The 10,282-nt window shown below is 40.1% G+C and overlaps 1 protein-coding gene across 1 annotated transcript in view; it reads right to left on the reverse strand.

Moving 5' to 3' along the window:
- The window catches only part of MGARP (mitochondria localized glutamic acid rich protein), a 41,969-nt gene extending 31,955 nt beyond the window's left edge, over positions 1–10,014 (reverse strand). Inside the window, 4 exon segments of the mRNA XM_026647832.2 lie at positions 451–681; positions 6,053–6,158; positions 7,360–7,463; positions 9,594–10,014. Coding sequence (XP_026503617.1) covers positions 451–681; positions 6,053–6,158; positions 7,360–7,463; positions 9,594–10,014 — 862 coding nt within the window.
- Positions 10,015–10,282: the final 268 nt, after the last annotated feature.

Here is a 10,282-nt window from a genome sequence, read left to right on the forward strand (position 1 = left end):
CTGATTTTTTTTTTTTACTGCACTGTAAAATATGATCATCAAACTGCCAGTTAAGTATCAGAGGGATAGCCATGTTAGTCTGGATCTGTAAAAATTCCTTATGAGGGGGCACTAACACGTATATTCCTGTCACGCTATTTGCCAGTGTTACTTTAAAAACATGTGGAAGAGACATGGAATATAGAAGGACCATTCATTCTCATGGTCTTAAGCGCCAACTTTGGTGCCAGAGATGCTATGCTTTTAGGAAAAAAGATTACTGTAGTACACTTCTTGAGAGTACAATTAACTTAAAGCTCGTGATTTGTCAAACGGATGATGGAATTAGTTTTCACTGCAGGTTAATTCCACTAGGAATAGTGCACTATTTGTTGCAAACAGTGTAGAACTCCCTGTAGTAAAAGATTTTTTTCTTTGCTTTTGTTTTAAAAAAGATAATAATGAATTAACCTTGCACTTGGGCAGCCTCCAAACTAGCAGTGGCTTCATGCTGTGCTTCTTCCACAGCAGAGGATGCATCTGCAACTGATGATTCTTTTTCCACTTCAGCTTCTGTGGATACCATAGACCTCTCATTCTGTTCTGTAGATTCATCAGCAGTTAGTGCTTCAGCCTCTTCTGTAGGTGCCTCTGTGGCCTGCTCGCTTGCTTCAGTGACTTCCGCTGTCTCCAGTTCATCACCTTTTAAGGATTTAGTTAATACAATAAAGCAAGTGTAAAGTGTATGCATGCAACAGGAAAACAAGTTCACCAATTGCTTTCACCATCTTATTTAAACTTACAATGAAAAAAATTTGTTCATTTTGTGGTTGAGATTTTCCATATAAAAGTCAAGGAACTCAAAGTCCCCGCATCAGATAATGTTTAAAATGTCATTAAGCCATATTCTCAATCATTAGCTTAGCTTTACTACCATGTCACTATAATGGAAAGGAAAATATGGCTTAAAGCAAGTGGTTGACAACAAAGAAAATAATAGAATGAGTGCGCACACACAAAGTGTGTCAGAAACCATGCCAGAGGGATGTAAGATTTATGGGTCCAAACTGGATCTCATTGAAGGACTCAATAGCAAAACAGATATTGACTTCTTTGGGAGTAGGATCAGAGTCCACATTCCAGCTGTACCCACTGGTGAAGTTATCTAAACATGGAATATAACACATTAACTGTCCTGCTTAGAAGCTCTTATGCAGTTTAGCACCATGTCAGAGTTGCAGTTCAAGAGTAATGGCATTCATAAATAATTAAGGAAAGTAAAGCCCACTCTCTCTCTATATGGGACAGAAACAAAAAAAACAGAAGACACTTATTAAAAAACTAGGTGTATAAAATAGAGAAACAGTTTGTAAACACTAAACCATAGTTGATCATCCAGAGACACTGGAGATGCATGCAGCCACTTACGACTGATCATTTTCTTGTTTGCAAATCTGAGCTCTCTCTGTTTGAGGTTTGCCTGCATCTCTGTGTATAAAATTGTTCAGCAGCAGTGAAACCCCGTGTTGTCTCATGAGAATGAACTAGTTCAGACTCAAGTGGGATTAAAAAAAAAAAAAAATTAAAATGAATACAGTCCAAGGCAAGAGGGCATGCAAAGAACACACACACACACACACACACACACACACACACACACACATAAAAATCACACAAACATCACACAAGTTGGCAAAATGAAACAGTGCGCCACGTGTTCATTGTTAGTTAACCCTCACACCAAATTCACCAGGTGAAGAACGGAACTGGAAAGAGTCGTATAACAGTTGCAGGCAGGCAGGCAGAGAGAGAAAATAAAAAAGCTTAAAGAGATATTGTCAGGCTAAAAAAATAATCCTGTTTTTAAAAATGTTAGTACTTTGGATTAAAAGGGAGGGCCATATGCCATTTACTTACTTTTTGCATTTCACTCACTTAGGAGAATGCGAATAGATGGGGGGGGAGTGATGAAACTGACCAGTCAGTTTCACTCCCTGGTTCTCATGCACTAGCACAGGGCTGCATTGTTTGGGTTTAAACTCAAACAAAATCGGATTCCATTGGTTAAAAAACAAAACAAAAAAAACCCCTTCATACTAAATAGGATCAAGTTACCTGACTGTGTCCCTTTAAGTGTCCCTTAGTATCTTTCCAACAAACTAAGCTTTATCACACAAAGACCAGAGTATCAGGCAAGCTCAACATTCAGTACACTTTATTGGACAGTCAAATATACAAGTGCATTCATTCAAAACAGCCAGCTCCTTAAAAATCTCAAAGTTGCCTTCTACAGGATATATTCAGTAGCTCAATATGGTTTGGCCTTGCAAATGTAAAGATAGTATTTTTTAAGTCTCACAAGTGTGAAGTTTTACAGTAGAAGGCATAAAGTCATCCCAAGGTAGGCTGCGAGGTATGCAATGGTGAAGGATTATCCCTTTGTTTGTATTTTACATCCTCAGGTTTGGAAAGACAGATTTCCCTTGTATTTTATTCTGGAAAGTGTAAAAGTAGAGTAATGATTAGAAAGGCTGAATCAGCTTTTACAATTAAAAGTTAAATTAAGAGAAAATTACCACTAAAAAGCAGATCAGAAACAAGTTTGAAGAGGGGGACACAATAGAACAAGAAAGGAGGACACATAAGCAAATACATGCACTCAAAGGATAAAAAATGAAGTATACTCTGTTGCGGCAAACATTCATTTTACAATAAGATAATTTCCTAAGATTTTCCACCACTATTTCTATTCATGCTCCTCCCAGAGACTTTAAAATCCACTATTACATTCTGTGTTTGTTAAAGTCTGGTTTATAGATTGATAGGAGTTTAAAAGGTTTGTTATTAGAGCTGGTTGCAATTTCTGAAGTTTTCAAATAACCAAATTAAAAATGAACTTGAAAAAAGCATTTGATATTTCTTCCTTTTTTGATCACTTCTATTTGCTGTATGCTATAGTTCTTTTGTATAAATTATTTTTGGGAGGGCTGTGTGCCTTCTGAGAATTAAGTATTTTGTGGAAAAAACATTTAACAGGGAAAATGACATTGGTTACTTTAAGGAAAGGAAAGACAAATGACTGGTAGAAAGTGAAGGAAATTCTCCCTCTAACCTAACCATCTATTCCCTGGTTGTAAATTCCAGTCCTTCTAGCCACATGGTTGCCTCCTCTGTGTTACATTAATAATAGTAAGTAAATATAACTATTATTTGTATCATGCTAAGAGTGTATACTGGGATATGCTTATCTCTGTCCGCTGTTTAGTACTGTTCCTCAACATCCCCAAAAAAATCAGAAATTTCTCAAATAAGTCACTACCTGTAGCATCATCTAGCTTTAAAGGATTAAATTTTATGTTCTTCTGAGTGGCAGGTTCACCAGTTCTCTAATTAGTTATTTCCACAACAAACACTGTGAAAAATAAGTATGATGACTAACTGCACTCAAAGGAGATGGGAGTGGAGAAGTTGTGGGCATTGATTCTGTGGAGGTAGGGAGGGGAAGCCATGTAGCACTACTCTATGATGAGACAATGCTAAATACAGAATTAGGACTACACATAGAAGAAAAAAATAAGAGGGAGCAAAGACATTTGTGCTTTTGAGAAAATGGAAAATGTTAATCTAGGGGATTCTAAGATAGAAGGGAACAGAAGCCAGTTTAGGGGATGTGGGAGGAGAATTTGGGGAGGGTTGGGGGGGGAGGACAGAAGGGGAGGAAGAATTTTAAAAGCTACAGAAAGGGTAGAAATGCGAGAGCTGATTCAATGGTGGATTTGTATTATAAATTGAGGTTACAGCTATTCAAAAGTTGAATTAAAAGTGAAAACCCCCAAGGCTGACATTCAGAGTCAGGAGTCTGATCCTGGGAAGGAGGTTGGAGAGAGGTTTCAGAGTGTAAGTTAATTTATTAACAGGCACGGTCATTAAAGAAGAGCGCTGGAAGGCTGTCGATAGTGGTGAACTGACAAAAAATAGAAAAGAAGGTATCTGAGCATCCTCCATTGATGGTCGCTTTACTGCTTCATCAGATCTTTGTGAAAGATCATGCGGGCAGGGGACTGGACTCGATGACCTCTCGAGGTCCCTTCCAGTCCTAGAATCTATGAATCTATGAAATACATCCAGGAGATGAAAGATATTAGGTATTATACAGTACAGATATAAAGCTGTGGGAAAGGATCTTGAAGATCGTTACAAAATAAAGGCTTGATCCTACATGGTATAAAGTACTCTGACCCCAATCCAACAAAACACATAAATACATGCTTAACTTTAAGCATGCAAGTGGGCCCATTCACTTCAGTGGGATCACACTCAAGCTGAAAATTAAGCACACGCATGCTCTGCTGGATTAGGGCCACAAACCTCAGCACCTTGTAAGATCAAATCTCAGAGAAAGAATCCAATTAACTACCTTATGAAGTTCTACTTGCCACTGGTAGACTTGTCTACCCCTCCCTACAAATATCAGGCTCTTCAGGATAGGATTACTCTAAGACCATCCCAATATTGTACTGCATAGGCAAGTGTCAGGAAAAGGCAACATCTTTTTTGGTCTCATCACAGAAGTATTTTAAATTCTCACACATTTATCAAATAAAGACTTACATTTTGGGAAGAGCCAGTCAGTGTTTGTTTGCTTTTTGTATTTAAACTAACAAGTCCTAACACCTAAAGAGGAAATTTAAAAACTTACAATTTCCAGCTGTTTAAGAATAGGAAAGAAATATACATATTTTATCATTTATAAGAGGAGTGTTAAAATCCTTTAATCTTAAACTTTAGAACTAGTGAAGGAAGTATGATATAACTTTCCCTCGCAAAAGTAATAGCAATCCAGTACAATTTAAGAGGGGAATCAACCTTTACAGAAGCAATCAGTTTCAAGTATGCCTCTGTTCTGAAATGGGACTTTAAAGATGATGCTTTCTTATTCCAGAAATCTGCTCCCTGTATGTATTCAGTCGTATTTAGCAAACTTTAGCCATAAAAATCACGTATACCAGCTAAGTGCCATCTCTTGATTTGTGAACTGAGCCCATTTGATTTGGCAATTGAAGCAATATATATATGGATCCCTACAATGCCATTTTACAGTTACTTTTCATAATGAAACTACATTTAATGCATTTAAAACCCTCAGGTCACTTTTAGCCTAATTTCCTTCCCCACCATCTTTGTTTTTTTTTATGTTAGTAGTGTTAGGTTGCCATACACATTGTGTGAACTCTGGCACGTACAAATAGACCAATATCTGAAACAGCACATATAAATATGGGCAAAGTACACACCAGGGAAAAAACATAGTTTTCCATCTATATTAGACTAACTGATTAATTTAAAAAAGACTGTAAACTTCTGTACAATAATAATGTTAAAGAACAAGAAGATTCCATCATGAGTATTTGAGCTAATGATGTCTCTGCTCAACCTAACAGAGCTCTGTAATCCTCTAGTTCATTTAATTGGCAGTAAATTTAAATTATGTCAGTTAATCTTAACGTTAAACTAATGCTTGGGAGGCGGGAAGGCAAGAGGAAGAAATGGGTTTTATACACAGTATTTTGAAAACTTAAACAAATGTCCCTCTCCCCAGCCTGCTGAGATTGGACTGTACAGCAATTGTGTTCACTAATGCATGGCCTGGAGCCAAACTGTTGACCAGGACAAAGATATAATTTCGCTTCACAAACAAACAAAAGGACAGAACTGGTTTTGACAGCGTTATTCATTTAGTCAAGTTTAATTAAGCTTTCAGTCATCAAGTTCTATCACCCAATCTGCTATTACTGGTTCATCTATTAACCATTTCCTTTCAAATGGATTTCTTCTAATTGGGTACCTACCGGATTCAGTGTCTTCTCATTAAGTTTTTTTTCTCTGCACTTTAAATGGCAGCAGAATGATTTAAACTGATAAAGCAAGTAAAAAGCTACCGACTGTGGAAGAGACAGAGTATGGTAAAGGTCTGACTGGCTAGTCTAGAAATAAACTCCATTTCTTGTAGAATTCTTGTGTGCTGAAAGAAACGTGGTAAAAACTAAAACAAAACAAAAACACCACAACTTACACTGGGGTGGCCAGGGTTTTGGTTTCCACTCAGCTGTATTACTCTGCTGAATAGCATGAATACGTTCGTTGTACCTCTTTTTGTCTGACGTGATTGTTCTGTAGGCCTGAAAATAAAATTACATACCTGCACTTATTTCCACAGTTCTACTAATAAAGAGTTAAAAAAAAATCCTATGTTAACCAAGTGTTCTTCCCTATGTTGAAAGGCCACCTTAGATTGTTAACAAAAAAATTAAATCTACTTTAAATTTTAATCATACAAACTTTTAGTTTTAAATTTTGCCTCTCTCTCCTCTTGCAAAGTGGAAACAAACTAGTCAGCCTCACATTCACACAATACTGCATTGTTTAGGAATTGGAGGTGAATATTTAAAAACAAGGAAATATTTCTGTTAATCTTTATGCTTTATAAACCCTAAATGTGGGGGTCAAAATTGACCCAATAGTCTTCATTTAATAAAAAATACTTGTCAATCAGCAGTAGAAATCGTTACAAACCAAATGCTTGAAGTAGAAAATTAAGCTTAATGAAAATAATAAAATGAGTATATTTTTGAATACTCATTGAGTGATAGATTCCATTCACCCACTAGAAGGTGTTATTTTTGGAGGCAGCAATTAGTGGCGGAAGAAACTGAGAAATGAAGGATTTAGCAAGATGAAGTGGAAGAAAAAAAGTGTGAAAGACCTAGGGGGAGGGAGGAGACTGACTTTGGAAAAGGGGGAATAAAAAATGCATCACTCCATCATGAAAATGCTACACATTCACAGAACTGAAGTATTTAGAAGATGGGAGTATTATAGTCTGACATCTGTGCTTCAAAAAATATGTTCGCAAGGAGCAATCTATTCAAAGGAGAACGGGTCTTGAACTGGGCCCAAGCATGGTTTGTTCAGACATGCCTGTAATCTTTATACCTGTTTTCTTATTAGCCAAGAACACAGAAAGAGGAAAAAGCTTGGTCTCTCTATTTCTGTACACCTCTTTTACATTATCTCACTGCCAATGTAGAACAGCAACATTTGGTGTGAAATTCCCACCTCAAGAATCTCCAACATTGAAATTCAGCTTTACTTTGGGATAAGGGATTTCCGTCCCTTCCCTCCGCCAACTTGAAATGTAATTATCCAGAACCCATCATCTCATTTCCCTAGTATGGGAAGAGAAGAGGAGCTTGAGTCACCAAGGAGCAGTGTTTCCATATTTTAAGTCCATGCTTGATTACGTGATCATGCTACATCTCCCCCACATGCCACTGATGTTAACTGCGTCTTTCATATACTCCTAAAACATGAGGCACTTACATAATATCCACCAGCAGTGCACGCCACACCAGCAAACAGATAGTAAATCAGGTTCTCCCCAGAAGAGCCAGGGACGCTGCCAGATGACATCTGGCGAAGAGGTGCTGTATAAAACATTAAAATAACGTTAAAATAAAGTGCTAATAAAATAACAGAAAATATCATCTAACCTGAGATGCAGAGTGATGAATCTGTAGAAACTTGAAACAAAGTCAGCTGGCAAAAACAAAGAAAATTAAGCAAGTACTTATTTAACTAAATGTAGCTCCGCACTTGCTAAGTGGAGTATCTCACCATGAGAACATTACATGTGTGGTCCATAATGTGCACTGGCTGTCTATTAATTTAATCTATAAAGCCCTAAATGGGATATACCTATGTGTGAGAATGACTCTGTCCCTGTGTGATTCTGCCATAGTTATGATCAACAGAGGCACTTAGCCCTGTCACTTTAAAGAGGAAGGATTACTGGCTGGGCATTCTCTGGGAGGAGTCCTTGTCTTTAGATTTACATATTCCTGGTCCCAATAGCTCAAACTTGGAGGTCACTCCAAGGAGTCCTGGTCTGGGACATCCCACGAGGCCCTGTCTCTCAGGCATTTGGGAAGGGTTAAGAAAGGGTGGGGTATTACACCACGTTATCAGTAGTGGTTGAAATTTATTTTGTTTTGGGGCACAGTAGTGTTGTTGGCTGGGTTTGTTTTTGTCTGATTCTGGTGGTTTGATGCTCACCCAGATGTAGATCCAATAGGCAATGCCAAGGAATTCTATTGCACATCAGTTTAAATGTCAAATAGAGCTTAGAAAAAAACATACATACTACTGTGACCTAATGAAGATTTTAACTGCACTCTGTAACTGCACCCCAAATTAATAATGTATACTAAGTGTTATGTTCCTGAACGATCTTTCATTAAATATAAAGCAGTTCTGTCATCAGAGTTGTAACTAGGGTATTTAGGGAGGCAAAACGGACTCCAGCCCGCAGCAATTTAATCATATATTCATAGGATATATTGCAATTTAAAATATATGTATATTGTCCAGTCGTTTCTGCAGCTGTATACACACCAGTGGCTGTAAGAAGACTCAATAGCCTCATTCTGTAATAAACTATTACCATCATGTGCCAGATTATGTCTAGCAGCATTTGTCTCATCACATGCTATTCTGACTCTTCTCTTGGTGCAGGAATCTGATGGATATTCTTACTTTGCATAAATATTGATGAAGCACCATTGCAGCGGTTGCTGCAGTGTATTAATCATTACCTTTAAAAAATTAAAAAGTTTTGTTCTTCTAAGATAACATTACATGGACTTTAGAAACATATATGGGGGAAAGATAAGGTTACAAGGCCCAACTATAACCTAACAGAGTAAGTACATACACTCAGATAAACACACAGCTTATTGCAATGCGTTTAAATTTTCAGGAACAACAAATGAAATGGATCAACCGTGACTGGAGGCAGCAGCTTTTGGTGCTGAACCGCATGAAAATTCCGTTCTCGTTCGTTATTCTAACCCAGCCACATTCAGAGCTCCAAATTATTCACAAAATCGTTGGACCTTGTTTGCGATCTCCTGTATTTGTGTCAGCTGGTTACATGCAGGATCCCTGTAGGGCGCAGACTGAGGACGTCTGGCTTCAATTGCACAACACGCTCACAATGCTCAGTTGGCATTTTTATAGACTCGTGCCCCCCCCTTTCTTCTTCAGCAAAAAATAGCCCACCCCCAGTGTTCAGCACGACACAGAAATAAAAATCAGCGCAGAGGGATCCGGTAGCTCAAGCTTGAACGACACCTCTTGGTCAGGCAAATAGCAACGGTACAGAGAGAGACGGGCGACACCTAGATATGTCAAAGGAGCAGCTTCCAGGCCTGGAGCCGGTTGTTTCGTTCCTGCCTCTGCCTGGCATTCCTCCTCTGCAGGACCTGGCAGGGGGATGGCCAGGCTGAGCTGTAACTGACCCACGGCTGGGCTGGGCTCCATTCCCCACCTGTGACCTTCACGTCTCCTCTCCCAGGGCATTTCAACAACAGGCACGCGCGGGGCGCCCTTCACCAGCGCGATTCCACCTCCTCGCCCAGCCGGGGGCTGCAGGTGACCTAACGGAGCCGTGACCATGAATCGCTGCTGTCTGACCTCTACCCCCGCCTGCCCTGCAGCTCAGCCCGTCCGTGCCCCGTCCCCACGCGCTCGGCTCCCCGGCTGCCTGTCGCTCTTACCATGCTTTCTGAGCAGGGTGGCAGTGGAGGACACGCTGGCCAAGCGAGCGGCTAGCGCCTGCCAGGCAGCCCTGCAGACGTACATGTTGGCTGCGCTGCGGCGGCTGCACGGGGCGACTGGGCAGAGCTCACCCGGCTGCCGAGCGGAGCTGCGGGATCAAGCGAGGGAAGGAGGCAGCGATTCCGCGTGAGTGGGAGGGAGCAGGTGGGAGGGGAGAGAGAAGGCAGACCCGGCCCACTCTCCTCCTCCCGGGGCCAGGCCGCACCTCTCCAACCAGGGCCCAGCATCCCTTCCTCCTGACTCGGACCTCAGGTCCTTTCCCTCCCCTCTGCTGTCCGTGAAATGACCCCAAGAAGGCTGAGTCACGAGCCACGGACTGTGCAGACCTACCAGTCCCCGAGGAATTGGGAGCTCTCCCATTGGGAGTCATTTACATAACTAAAGGGCTGGGGTGATTAAAGGAGAGGTTAAAAAAAAAGTTGTAATCTGAGTAATGCGCACACACAAATCCTTCGGCACACAAGGGATCTCTCACGTTTGCGATGAAGGATTTTGCTAGTCGGGTCTAGCTGATTTAAAAGCCAGGAATGCAAGATTCTTGAAGACCATAGGTTCTCTTATCGTGAAGAAGGGTTTTGCTGTCTTTCCAGTTTTGTATCTCATTTTATTTTAATCCTCTGCTGCAGTT

This window comes from Terrapene carolina, unplaced genomic scaffold (genome assembly GCF_002925995.2).
Source record: "Terrapene carolina triunguis isolate 2854851 unplaced genomic scaffold, T_m_triunguis-2.0 Scaffold66, whole genome shotgun sequence".
NCBI lineage: Eukaryota > Metazoa > Chordata > Testudines > Emydidae > Terrapene > Terrapene triunguis.